Source organism: Peromyscus californicus, unplaced genomic scaffold (genome assembly GCF_007827085.1).
Source record: "Peromyscus californicus insignis strain IS unplaced genomic scaffold, ASM782708v3 Scaffold_7__1_contigs__length_154581171, whole genome shotgun sequence".
NCBI classification, from domain to species: Eukaryota; Metazoa; Chordata; class Mammalia; order Rodentia; family Cricetidae; genus Peromyscus; species Peromyscus californicus.
In genome coordinates this window covers 5,468,464-5,482,065 of record NW_026294595.1, presented here as the reverse complement: position 1 = coordinate 5,482,065, position 13,602 = coordinate 5,468,464, and the positions used below count along the sequence as shown (strand labels likewise).

General features: G+C 52.8%; 1 protein-coding gene across 1 annotated transcript in view; it reads right to left on the bottom strand.

The window, feature by feature from the left end:
• Mvb12b (multivesicular body subunit 12B) overlaps nucleotides 1–13,602 on the bottom strand; it is a 163,492-nt gene that overhangs the window by 17,815 nt on the left and 132,075 nt on the right. Inside the window, exons 8-9 of the mRNA XM_052725728.1 lie at nucleotides 7,911–7,966; nucleotides 4,989–5,048 (exon numbers count right to left, since the gene is read on the bottom strand). Of these exons, the coding sequence (XP_052581688.1) occupies nucleotides 4,989–5,048; nucleotides 7,911–7,966 (116 nt within the window). The remainder of the gene's footprint in view (nucleotides 1–4,988; nucleotides 5,049–7,910; nucleotides 7,967–13,602) is intronic.

The following is a 13,602-nucleotide window of genomic DNA, read 5'->3' as shown; positions in this document are numbered from 1 at the left end:
TCTCTTAGATTTATAACTTCTTCATTAAATATGTCTGCAAACAGCAGCCCATAAAAACCTGTAGCAATTAAGTGGTTAAATGAACTGCCTCCCTTGTCAATTTTAAGGGGGTGATTAATATTAGATGGTCCCTCTGCTAATGAGACTCTCCCCCTTTCAGCTTTCAAGTCCTACAAAAATGGAGACTGGTTGTTCCACCAGCAAGAGAGGTAGGCTAATGAGAGAACTCCTCGCCACAGCTCCACGTGCCCCACCAAGGGTTCTGGGTGAGCTGGTTCACATGGAGCCTGGAGGACTGGTTTCCCAGCTGCGCATGCCCTTTCATGACAGGGATGCACTGCTTCTGATTTAAAAGGTTTGTGTGGGATGTGCCTTCAAGCCCTGCCTCTTGGCCCATGAGACCTGGGATGGAGAGGGCAGTGAGGTTGATCTAGTTGGGGTGGAGGCTCATGGCAGCATAGGTAGGTGGAGGCAAACGGGATGCAGGCAGCCACGGCAGGGATGGTTTTTGAGGAGGTGGCTGGAAAGAGAGTGTGGGGCACGCCCACCCTGGCTGCGACAGGGAATCCATCAGATGGAGAAATGGGCAACTGCTTACAAGGGAAATAAAGAGCCGCGGAGACGGGAATATTTATATGCCCATCTACTCACTCATGGGAAGATGCTTCATCATGGACCGCTGTGGAATTGCATTTTTCCTCGTTCTTCAACAGAGCAGCTTTTGCTGGGGCAGGGGCGGGGGGAAGTGTGGCTTTGTGAAGACAGTAGCCCCATACCACCCTCCCACAGAGGCAAGAAAACAAGAGGAAGCCATTCTGGAACAGGCCAGCAAACCTTGTGTGACCCCTTGGTCACCTCCCATGGGAAGGGGAGGCAGCAAAATTCAGCCTATTGCCTTGACCTAACTAACAGGAACCCTGCTGAGGCCTCTGCGAAGATGGGCAGAGAGGAGCGTGTGCCAGCCTTCCAGGCTGAGTTACTGTATTAATCACGGCTTCATTCATTTCTACCACCCACATCTCAGTGTGTGCCTGAATGGTGAGGCTTTTGTCTTCAGTGACTCCTCCCCCGCCACAATGCAGCTTGATGGCATGTATTTTGACTCTAACTTTTAAATAGCACCTTTCTTAAGTGTCTTCCTATAATCTAAGGGCTGTGCATGCCGGGAAGCTCTGGGAGCATGACAGCTGAGGCACACGAAGGTCTCTGCCAGCTGTGAGGCGCCCAGTAGGGACACCATGCTATGGGGTTGGTCCATGAGGCCTGTGCTCCAGCTGGGGTTGGAGAGGCAAAGGAACTTGTCTGAGGTCTGAGCATGGTGGTGAATAACCCTATCAACTCTGGAGGCAGAAGCAGGCAGATCTCTGTGAGTTCAATACCAGCCAGAGTTACATACTGAGACCCTGTCACAAACAAACAAACAAACCCCCAACCCCAACTATGGGTAGATTTAGCATCTGACACAGACAGACTGGGGACCTGCCCACCATACCATATCACATCTACTAACACATGGCACTCGATCACAGACTTGCACACTGCTCACCTGTGTCCTGCCTGTAAAACTATCCTGTCACCTGCACCATCTGAACATGGACACCAAGATTCCCAGTGTCCTGTCCATGACACCACGTCACCTCCAAGAGAGCATGCTCAGTGAGGTGGTCTGAATGAGAATGGCCACCACAGGCTCATGTATTTGAATGCTTGGTCCTCAGTTGGTGGGACAATTGGGGAAGGATCTGGAGGTGTGGCTTTGTTGGAGGAGGTATGTCACTGGGGTGGCCTTGGTTGTCCTGCTCTTTCTGCATGAACTCGTGAATCAGATGTGAGGTCTTAGCTTCTGCTCTAGTGCCTGCCTGCCTGCCACCATGCTTCCCGCCATGATGGTCATGGACTAGCTCTCAGAAACTGTAAGCCAGCCCCCAGTTAAATGCATTCTTCTGTAAGTTGACTTACTCATAGTCTCTCTTCACAGCAGTGGAACACTAACTAACACACTCAGCCTGATGGACAGACAGACTGGCCAGCTGTCTTGAGGGATGGGCACTACTTCTTCAAGCTGTGCCCTCTCAGGAGACGGGGCAGGGGTACACTTATTAGGCCACACTGAGTCCTCGTGTTTTCCCTGGACCCACCTGCTGACAGCTTAGTCACTCTCAGGGACTCTGCTGTCCACTGGACCTCAGCCCTGGTTTTTCTTGCAGGATGGCTGGGCACCGCTTCTGCCCACAGAGGAAGTGCTTCCCAGACACCTTGCTCCCACTCTGGGGAGGAGCTAGGGGCAGGGTCCTAGATGTTCAGGTCTAGCCTGTGCTCCAAACTCACAGATGGTTATCTAGGCCAGTGAGATGGCTCACTGGGGAGAGACCTGCCGCCAAGCCTGCTTACCCGAGTCCCATCTCCGGAACCCACACGATGGAAGGACAGAACAGATGGTGCAAGTTGTCTTCTAACCCCCACACTGGGCATCAGGCTGGAAAAAAAATTAAGCACCCTATTTTTTGTTTTGTTTTAGGGTGTGGTTTAACAAGTGTAAAGCACAGAATTGCCAGTGAGCAGAGCATGTTTCCAGCAGATCCTGGGCTCCTTCATAGGGGCAGCCGGGCCAGCAGGGAATGAAAAGCGAAACCAAATGTCCTGACCCGGATGGCACATGCCAGCTCCCGGGCCCCCACACCTGTTCTAAGGGACTCCCGAGCAGTTCCAGCACCTGCTTGCTCCAGGCCCAACACTGCATGCAGGCCATGGCGGAGGGCTCTTCAGGTTTCTACATCACAGAAGCAACTCTGAGTTCGGGTTAGGAGAGGCAACATCAAGCTGCTCCCAGGAAACTCACTGAGGCGGCTGCAGAGGACGGCACTGTCCTTGGGAGTGTGGGCAGTGACGCCCGAAACACCGTGACATGAAGCACATGGGTGGTGAGCGTAGGTGACTTTCAAGTCCTCAGTGGAAGACGCTGTGCCACCCCCACTCACGGTGGCCCTTGCTTCCACACCCCGTTTTCCCACCACTGACTGCCCCCACACCGTTCTGTGTCTTCCTCATGGCAACTTTAACATAATTCAGGAGCAAATGCAGGCCTGTCTTCGTACCGAGACTAACAGTGAGAAACAAAGCAAGATGGCACCCCTCAGCTCCTGACCAGGATGGGCGGACACTGCCTCCTGCCCCGGCCCCGGGAAAAGGGAGGGCAATAGTGACGGGCGGGGGCAATGGTTATGCTACCAGCTCTGCAGGTTCAGGCCCCGCTCCAAACCCCACAGTCTCAGCAGAGCATGGCTGGTATTTCCATTACTACCCCATCTGACAGAAAAGGAAACTGAGGCTCAGAAAAGTCAACTAGAAGAGTTGGGATCAAGCCCACAGACTCCTTCCAGAGCTGCCCCCAACACCCAGTGTTGTGTCTTGGGGGAAGCCACACCCCCAGCTCAGTGCTGAGGTAAAGAAAATACACATTAGAATATGCTTGGCCAGGTGCCAGCCCTTGGAGTAGAGGGAGAGCCAAGACCTCTGGTGTGAATATCACACCCCAGCCTGACAACAGGGTCTTATCTATTCACTGCACCCAGAACCCTGGTGGACTGGTCTCCTAAGACCCCACTGTCTCCACCAGGCTGGAGAGCCTCCTTCAAGGGACTTCCAGCCACAGGACAAGGCTAGGCCTCAGTCTTGCCTCATCCAAAGGAGGAAGGAGGTCACTTGGTCCCTTGGGCTGAGAACAAGAGAGCCCCAAATACGAGGACTGTGCCCACAGAGGTGCTTAAGGAAAAGATGCGGCGGTCAAGGCCCCCAGGCAAGGACAGGGGTGGTCAGGAGGGAGGAGGTGGGATGCCCCTTCCTGCAGCACCCCACCCCAGCACTGGGCACCCACTGCCAGCAGTGTTTCCACCTGCGCACACTGCACTGGCTGATCTCCTCTGAGACAGGCTCTCCCTTGCCCTCCAGAGACCAGGAGGTGGCCGGCCTGGGTCAGGCAGCCAGGCTACTCCAATTCGGTCTAGGTGACCTCAGTCTGTCTTGTCCCCCAGAGCAGCTGGAGCAGCCCACCCTCTCAAAGCCTCCCCTGGGTACCCACAGGCTCCATCCCACCTGGAGGCCCACCCTATGCTGGTTCACAAGCAGCCGGACTGCAGAACCATTTTAAGGGCAGATGTGAAATTCTACACACATCTAGATTTCTAGCATTGTGGCCAGCCATTTCTCCTGTCGCCAGCCAGCAAGCAAATAAGACTACAGGTGACAGTCATGTTTTTAGGATTTACTGAGAATCTAAGACAAAGGGGGAGTTTTTCCTCTTGTTTTTGCTTTGACAGGTTTAGGAATTTGTTGTACTGCATTGATTCAATTTTCCTTGATTCCAGCCATCTTTCAATAATGCAGCCTGCTTCTGCTGGCTGGGTACACACAAGAAAACCCCAAGGAACCAAGGATATTGAAATGGTTCTGCCATTTCCATCTGTGAGACAAATGTTCCTCTCTGAGGAGCTCTGGTGGCAGCACGTGACCATGGCAGTCTTCTCTACACAGAGGATGTGCACACTGACGCTAGTCCGTGAACAGGGCAATGCTAGCATGCCTGGCCTCCCATAGAACCTCACTGTTTCAGGCCTGTCTCCTTGGAACTTTCCTTTGGACCCTGATCCTGGTGTTTCTTATGATGTCCAGACGCCATCCATCCATCCAGCGGTGTGTGTGTGTGTGTGTGTGTGTGTGTGTGTGTGTGTGTGTGTGTGTGTGTCTAAGTATGAGGGGCCTAGGATACTCCTCTGGATCAAGCGGGTTGACCAAACGTGAGACGGTCCTGGTGGCAAATGACGGGAGAGAGAACAAGGCACTGGTCACAGTCTATGGCAAAGTGCATTCAAAGTGACTCACTGGTTTTTCCCTCAGAAGGACTCTTACATCCACCTTTTCTAGAACAGAGCCCTGATAGAGGGACAGGGACTCCAGAGGAGTGAGCAGTGTCGCAAGCCCAGCGTACTTACCTCCTTTTCAATTTCTGCCAGGGACTTGATGGTGATACCCAAGAGATCAAAAGGCTGCATCTGAAAACACAGACCAAGTCACCCTTCGATGGCTGGAGAATGCCCCCTTGCTCTTATGACAACTGTGATGTTCAAGCTGCCCTAGTTCCCCGTCCCCCGCCCTCCCCCCACACAAGGAACAGGTGTTGTGACGCTCAGTCATTGCGGGTCCAGGAAGAAATCACAAAGCACATGGTGGGCTGAGCCTTCTGTACCACAAGACTACTTTGTCACACAGTCACAGCACTAGAGGGTATCGGGGGATTGGGGTGGGGGTCATGGCCTCCTGGAAGCTGTGCCTATGGTCAATCAGCTTATCCTATTCCCTGATACCAAAGGAGAAAGTGAGTGAGATTTAAGCTTCTGTGATGGGATATGGGGCTGGAAGTGTCTGGAGCAGTCTAGACACACTGCCCGCTGTCTCCAGAGTGGTGGAGGGCCTAAGGGCCTGCAGTGTCTAGGGAAGGCTCTGGTGGATTCCAGGTCTTTGTCAATAACAGGAGAGGGAAATAACTATCCATCAGCTAATGGTTTGCAAGGTCAAGGGTGGCGAAAGTGATAATGTTGCACATTAATGGGGGTTCTGCAGTTCTGTGGACAGTGAGACATTTCTTGCAAATACACAGGTTAAGAGAATCAGCTGCAGGTGACTGGCCTGGACCGGTGAGCTTCCCTGTCTGTGAGGCTGCCAGTGCAGAATCTTTCCAGGTACACTTGTTCTGTGTTTTCACGGAGCAGCAGCAGACCAGCCTCCTGCAGCCTAGCTGGCAGGTAGCACCAGAGGTCCCTACAGAACCCAGGACTAGGAGCCCTGCCCTGGGTTGGGAGCTAGCGCTGCCCTGGGCTCCAGGGATGTCCTGCATGGCAGGTGGCCAGAGGCTGGCTCCCAAGTCCAAGGCTTTGGATTCCAAACTGGCTGCCTTGTGCTGCAGGATGGGTTAATCTTCTCTATTCACTTATTCAGCATATTTTTAGAGTGTGAGTGTGGACACACACATGCGGAGGTCAGAGGGCAATTTTCAGGAGTTGGCTCTCTTTCTGCCTTGCCGAAGCAGGTTTCTCTCATTTCTGCTCTCGGCCAGCTGGCTCACGACTCCCATCTCTTCGGGGTACTAGGATCACACATGCATGCCACTGTATCGGGCTTTTTTATGTGGGTTCCTGGGTTCGAAGTCCAGTGACTGGGCTTTTGCCGCAAGCCCTTTCACCTGCCAAGGCATCTGGATGCCCCTCATATTTACTTTAAAAGCCCGTTAAAGTGGCACAGTGGGCCCTTCTGGTCTGGCTGCAGGGGGAAGGGCTGAGCACTGGGCTTGGCCTGCATCTGTGGCCTTGAGTCTTTGCTGAATTGGCAGTAGCACATTGTGAGGGCAAACTTGGGATAGGGCCACCGAATTAGACCCTGAGCTCCTGGGGCTGCTTTACCAGTAGCCACAAAACAGTTTGGCTAGGGTGAAGATGCCAGCCTTCATGGTGTGAGGGTGGGGCTGCCTGCCCGCCTGGCCCAGGAGCCAGCAGAGGTCCAGCTGTTGCATCATTAGCTCTAACTATTCCACTAAACTTTCCCAACTGGAGCTGGTGAGCAGGGCAGAACTGCCTCTCCCAGGGAGCATGCGGGAGAGGTGCCAGTGTCTCCATGGCAACGCAGCCAAGTGGAATCTGCGGAAGTTCCTTAGACTCCCCATGTCACGTCAGGAGCATTTTTCACGATTAAGCTGCTTACCAGAAGGGCTCAGAGGAGGCCTATTATATTTCATAAAAATGGAAACGACAGAGCAGGTCGGATCGCCAGCTGGGTGGTTTTAAACTGGGTCCAAGAGAAACACTGTGGGGTCTTCGCTGGGCCAAACTAGGGCCTTGGTGTTTAGTGATGCCTCAAAGCAATCTTCTACAGGAAGGATAAAAGCCAGAAACAACTTTACTGACCCAGCATGGCCCGGGCCTGCACAGCTGAGAGGGTGAAGGCTGTCCTGAGGACCAGGCACCATCCACCAGGAGGGCATGGAACCCAGTGCAGGGCCCTGGCTCTGGCAGGCACCTCGTGTGGTCTGGATACTGGCCTCTGCCCTTGGCTGGCTCACCTAGCTCCTCTGTCATTCAAGAAGGCTCAGGGTGAGACCACAGCCAGAGGCCCTTGACACTCCGTGCCACAGCAGAGCATGCGGCACACACAGAATGCAGTGATGACAGCGAGGAACTGGGCCAACTCCATCACTATGAAGGAAAAACTAAGAGCACGTGTGTGAACCAGCAGAGGAGGAGGAGGAGGCGGCGGGCGGATCTGAGTTTGATGACAGCCTAATCTATGTAGTGAGTTCCAGGCCAGTCAGTGCTGTATGTCTCAAAAATAAAATCATTAAGTCTGGTTGTGGTGGTGCATGTTTTAATCTTAGCACTCAGGAGACAGAGGCAGGTGGATCTCTGTAAGTGCAAGGCCAGCTTGGTGTAGAGAGCTAGTTCGAGGCCAGCCAGGGCTACACGGTGAGAGTCAGTCTCAAACGAACTGCTAGACTGACTAAGCTCAACTCAGGAAACACTTTGCAACTGTCCAACGAGGCTCAAATGCCAAAGTGTGGCCGTATGCACTCATCTGCTAGTGTCTCGAGAAGCTTGTACCCTACCTGCTCTTTCCTTCTACTTCTCAAGCATTTGCTAGGTGCAGGCCCCAGCTGGAGAGCCCAGAGATGAGCAGAACGCATCCCAGCTCTCAGAAGTTGTGCCTTCTGGTTTTAGGGTTCAGCATCCAGAATAAGAGAATCATCAGGCAGAAATGCTTCCACGGGCCCAGGGAGCTCCAGGGTGCAGGAGCAGCTCATGCGCACAGAACTTGAGGGACTTCAGGTTAAGGTGGGAGATGGGGAGGGGATCATGCATTAAACTTACACTTTCTGGGATGCAGGAAAACTTCTCTGAAATCATGAAAGGCACACCATCCATTGCTGTAAGAGGAAAGAAGAGAAAGGCATTGAGGACACCATTGCTGTCCAGGAAGCTAAACTGTCAGTCCAGAGAGAACCGACCAGTCCCTGGCTGGAGGCAGGTGCTGCCCAGTTCAAGTGAGTGGGACAGGGTGCCCTCCATTCCCAGGGACCACATACCCAGGGATGCAGACGCCTTGTGTGGATCCTCTGAGTGCAGTTAGTCATGCAGAGAGGGTGGGGGAGTAGCACGGGGCTGGTCTGGAAGCCCTCTCCCAACCTTACCCAGGAGTCTGACTTATGTCCTAAGTGGTGGGAGCCACTAAGGGCCTGACAGCAGGAAGAAAGTGACGTGTGGCTAGGAGGGGACAGAAGTGCATTCTAGGAAGAAGCTGGCAGTAGCATGTCTATTGTACATGCTCTAGGCTGAGCCATCACCTCTCCTGGGTGGTGTTGGGTGCTCATCAGGGTCTCCATGAAAAGACAAGTTGTCTGGTAGTCAGAATGACTGAGCTGGAGTCCTGGCCTGGACTTGTGGTGAAGTCAGTCATGTGTAAAAGAAGTGTGGCTAACGGCTTCGAGGTGTGCTGTGGGTCTGCAGTGAAGTGTGCCCAGAACCTGCCAGGGCCGTGAAGAGTGGACTCAGTGTATGTGGCAAAGGGGAACATGTGCTCACGGTGACTGATTCCTTGTCAGAGCTTCAGGGCTGAGGCCGACAGGACACGAGGGGAGGAGTGTGGAATGAGCAGCCTGCGAAGGAGGAACTCAGTTCCTTTCTGTACCACATCTCCTGCAATCTAAGTGTGTCTACATCTTGCCACAGAGGAGCCTGTGATGCAGGGTCCTCACAGTGTGACCCATGGACTGCTGCTGACTGAGACACCAGTCTTGCAGAGACGGGATGGAGCTGAGGCAAAATTCAGCCTACACCTCTGGCCCTCAGCGTAGGGACCTGCAGGCTGCAGTGAGAGGGAGTTTGTGGCAGATAGTGGTTGTAGAATGGACATTGTACGCCACCATTTCCTAAAATGAAGGCTTCCTTGGTACTCAAATGCTGAGCCCAACTTCTAGGGCTAGGGCAGAAGAGAGGCAGGAGTGGAGAGGAGAGTCAGGAGGAAGGCGCAGCTGTGCCCTGCAGTGTGTGTTAAGCTGTGTCCCCAATACTGCAGGGAGGGAGGGAACAAAGGACAGGGCTGGCCTGCACCGGAGCCCCTCTGCAGGGCCACCTCCTGTGTGCTTTCCAGGCTCTACAAAGGCCTGCAGCAGGGACCGTCTCCCACTGCAGCTGGGCCCCACAACCCAGAAGAGGCGAGGATGGGAAGAGCGGCGTGATGTATCCGACACTAGCCCAGGGAGGAGGGACAATCCCAGATAATGTCGGAGACCACATGCAAACACCCTGTATGACCTAAAAACCTATCACAGCAGACAGCACCACAAATGAAGGATCCCTGGAAAGCCACAAGCTTGCCAGAGAGGGATGGAGGTCCCATCAACACCCAGAAAGGCCTCCCATGGCTCCTGCCACTGGCCACCCAATGTGAACTCTAAGCTTCCATTTACCCCGCACAGCTCTTGTGTGTTTTAACCTCAAATGCTTGCTGGGTCCAGGGCCCTCATATCACTTCTGATCATTTTGAGATGATGAAACAGAGGGTCCAGAGGGAGAGCCCACCAAGGTCATATAGGCAGGAAGCAGTAACCTGGAAGCCCTGACTTAGGACAACTGGACACAGATGACAATTGACACAGGCACTGTGCAGGGACTAATGACACTTCCCCTCAGCCACTTCTACAGTGAAGTCCTTACCGGGAGCCTTATGGGAGCTCTGGGGCCTACCAGACGACAGGGGGCAGTGTTTCACACTGTGAGAAACATGAGGCTGCTTGATGGTGGCCACCAGGATGGTGGTGGCAGGTCCACTCCTGCCTGGACGGGCAACAGAGATGGAAGCCCCTGTGCCCAGTCCTGACGGAAAGAAGCCATTTGGTAAAGTGACTGAGGTCACATTTGGTAAAGGGGACTCACAACAGGAGGCTGGGCAGTCAGACACTCCTCTCATTCACTAGAAAACAGATCTTAGCCTATCTGCCCAGCAGGGCAGCGCTCAAGAGAAACCGCCTAGATAGGGCTCCCAGTGCACAGGACACACAGAAGCAGATGTGACCTCCAGGCCATACTTACTGGCCAAATTGCATTAAAAAAAATCTAGTGTGTGTGTGGTTGGGTGCAAGGCACTGGAGAGATGGTCCAGTGGCTAAAATCTTTCAGAGGATACTGGTTTTCATTCCCAGCACCCACATGGCAGCTCACAAGCATCTGTAACTCCAGTTCCAGAGGATCTGACACCCTCCTCTGGCCTCCATGAGCACTGTATGTGGTGCCCAGACAGGCATGCAGGCCAACATTCACACACATAAAATAAATACGTCTTAAAAAAATCTGGTAGGGGCTGGGTGAGACGCTCAGCGGGTAAAGGAGCATGCTGCGCAAATTCAACACGTTGAGTTTGAGCCCTGGAATCACAGAAAGGTAGAATGACGGAAATAACACCACAAAGTTGTCATCTGGCTTCCACAGTGGCATCCACCTCCCCCTTCCATAGGACACAGCCTGCACTGGAGAGGCAGGTTAACCAACTGCTCTGCAGGGGTCAGGACATCACCTGTTATCTAAGAAGAAACACGGGATAGAAACCTAGTAGGAATGCTTGTTAACTGGCCAGCAGTGAAATCTGATGAAGGGCGCAGAATATTGACATCTGGGCTACGTCAGAGCATGGAATTTCCCAGGGTCAATGTAACACCTTGTAGTCTAGGTCCAGCTGTACTGGATGAATGGGAGACATGCACAGTAACAAAAGGGGAAACGGTTTAGTGCTGGTTGGACACATCAATGTGATTTGATTATGAACATGGAAGGTGCCATCTGCAAAGCCACAGTGCCACAGCATGGCCACAGGATCCAGGTGCCACTTGGTCTGCTTTGAGCTTGTATAATATTCTCGAATGATCATCCTGAGAGCCATGAAAACAGGGAGGACATTGTAGGGCCCTAAGCTAACTCCACGCGGAAATGGAGAGGCAGACTCAGGCCTGTTGCCCCAGAGAGGTGGGACTCTGCCCAGCACCCAGCACTGCATTTGACACATGGGGAGAGGCAGAGTGGGCTTGTGTCTGGAGAAGAGAAGGCTCGAGGTGGGCTAAGAAGCCACAGCTGCGGGGAGGGGGGCGGGCCGGACCAATCATGGTTCAGGGGGCCTCACTTTCCTCTTGGAAGATGTACTGCACAGAGCAAACAGGGGGAGCAAGTGATACTTGCTGGGCCGGAGCAGGGTCTGTGTGTTGCAGAGTTTAGCTGTAGGAGGAAAGGCCCCTTCTGATTCAAAAGCATCCATTCCTAGGAGTCTTATCTGGACAGCCTTCCATATTTGAAAATATTCAGAGGTTTGGCAAACAAAATCCCTAAAAATGATGGCAAGCATTTTTCACGTGGTCCCCAAGATTGCTCATAAACCATCTCTGTCCTCCTTCTGATGGGGAGCCCTGTTCCCCTCCTTCCTCTCTCCTTCCCCAGCCAGGGCTGGTATGTTTTCATCACGACTGTTCTAGAGCGGAAGCATGGACTGCTGTCTTAGTTACTGGTCTCTCACTGACCCTAGTCAGGGCCACACACGGCTGTGACTTGGTTCACAGGGTCACTGTGCTCTGCCAGCCAGCAAGAGTTAGGGCAGGGCTTCTCCCTGATCCTGCCTGACTTGTGTGCATGGTCATGTTGCAGAATCAGGTACTGGTCCTTTCTCTGGGTAGGGTTCCCAGGGTGACATTACAAAGGCTCCTCCAAGCCTTGGAGGTAATGAGAGAAGAAAGGTAGAGGACCCGTGGTCCCTCCAAGGTTTCTTCCACAGAGGAGAAGCCAGGAACCAGGTGCCTTCCCTTGCACAAGGTGGTGAACCTTCAACCTTCCTACCTGCAGCCTCTTCACCCAAGTCAGGCACTCAAGAGTTTCAGGGCTGTGACAGAGCTAGGGTTCAGGTCCACAGCCTGGCCTGTGGTAGAAGGATGGGCTGGTGGCTGTGTCCACACTGGGCCACCACACTTTTGAGCCTGTCTATAAAATGGGCCTACACTACAGTAGCTCAGGAGCAGACTCCTTACATCAACGGACACATTTGACGACAGCAGCCAGGGGTCTGCTGTGGGGACAGCATCCCGGCACTGTGGCTCCCGATATCTGACTAGAGCTGTGTCCCTTTAGTGTCAGGCCACTGCTTTCTTCTTTTTACTTAAAAAAGAAAATTGGTGGCAGTTTTAACAAATGCCGATCCATGGATGGAACAACAAGGAGCAGATGAAAGCGAGGATGTGCCGTGGGCTCCGTAGCGCAATTAGCATTCTCCTAAACAAACGAGCTGCAACAGAGCTGTAATTAAGCAGGCCTGTAATTAAGTATATGCCCTTTATCATAACGATCATGCTTAAAAATGGCACGAAGCACGGAACTGTGTTATTAATGCTGTAATCCCAGACTGAAGAGCAAGTACATAGAAATCTGCATGTCAGGCCTGTCACCGAGAGTGTTTGTAAAATACATTAAAGAAAGAGGCCCCCAAACAATGAGCTCGTTCAACTGTTCTTTTTACAACCAGGCAGCACAAGTCAAGAGGACTGTGAATGCTTACTGATCCTGAGGTTTAAACAAATAAAGCTGTACTCTGCTGCACGCCTCACCCCCGCTGCAGAGAGGGGCGTCTAGAGCTGTGTTCTCTTCTTCGGCTGACCCACACCCTGTCTTTGCTGCTCTCAGGGAAGCTGCCCAATTTGCATGCTGCATCTGGTTGGACATCAAATTGGATTTCTGCTCCCACAGATAACTCTATGAACCTGTAGGAAGTCTGCCTGGCAAATGGGCTCCCCATCATAGCTCCTGCCTCCTCCCTTTGTGTGGAAACTATCATTTTACTTCCCAAAGCCATCCCTAGAGCTCGCCTTTGATCCCCCATCTTGACACATGCTTCAGGCTTCTTTAGACTCCACACAAACCACCCACTGGCCAGCTCCCAGGGTCCGGACCCCGGGCCCTCCACCGTCACCCAAAGTTGCTCAGAGCAGTCAACTCCATCCCTCCTTGACATCTCCATAAGCAGAAGGGACAAGGACACTTAGATTTCATCTCAACATGCTTGATAAAGAGTCATAAAATAGAGTTGTAAAAATGTAAACTTTAAAACGAAACCCTATTCCCATCACCTCTGCTGTTACCTGCTTACAGTCACCACACAGTGGTAGGTGAGCCAGGTAATGGTACCTGGATGTCCCAGAGGAGGCTTGGCAAACTGGCTGACTGGCAGGTAGTCGTTTTTTGGAATGGAATTCAATGTGGTTGGAGGGGGGGGGGGGCTTTAATCTCCTGTACCTGCTTGGGGCTCGGAGCCATAAGCAATCAGTATCCCACCTCTTCCCCTCCTTTTCCTGTGGCATTCCCAAAGTCCTTTGCAATCTGGGATGGGAAAAGTGCCAACAGCTCAAGATCTCAAGGCCATTTCTCAAAACTCATTTGCAAACCAAAACACGGGGCGTCCTGCTTTCTGGGTGACTCACTTTGGAGATATCTTTGGAAGATATTTGTAGACGCCTCCGGAGCTGTCTGCTCGGTG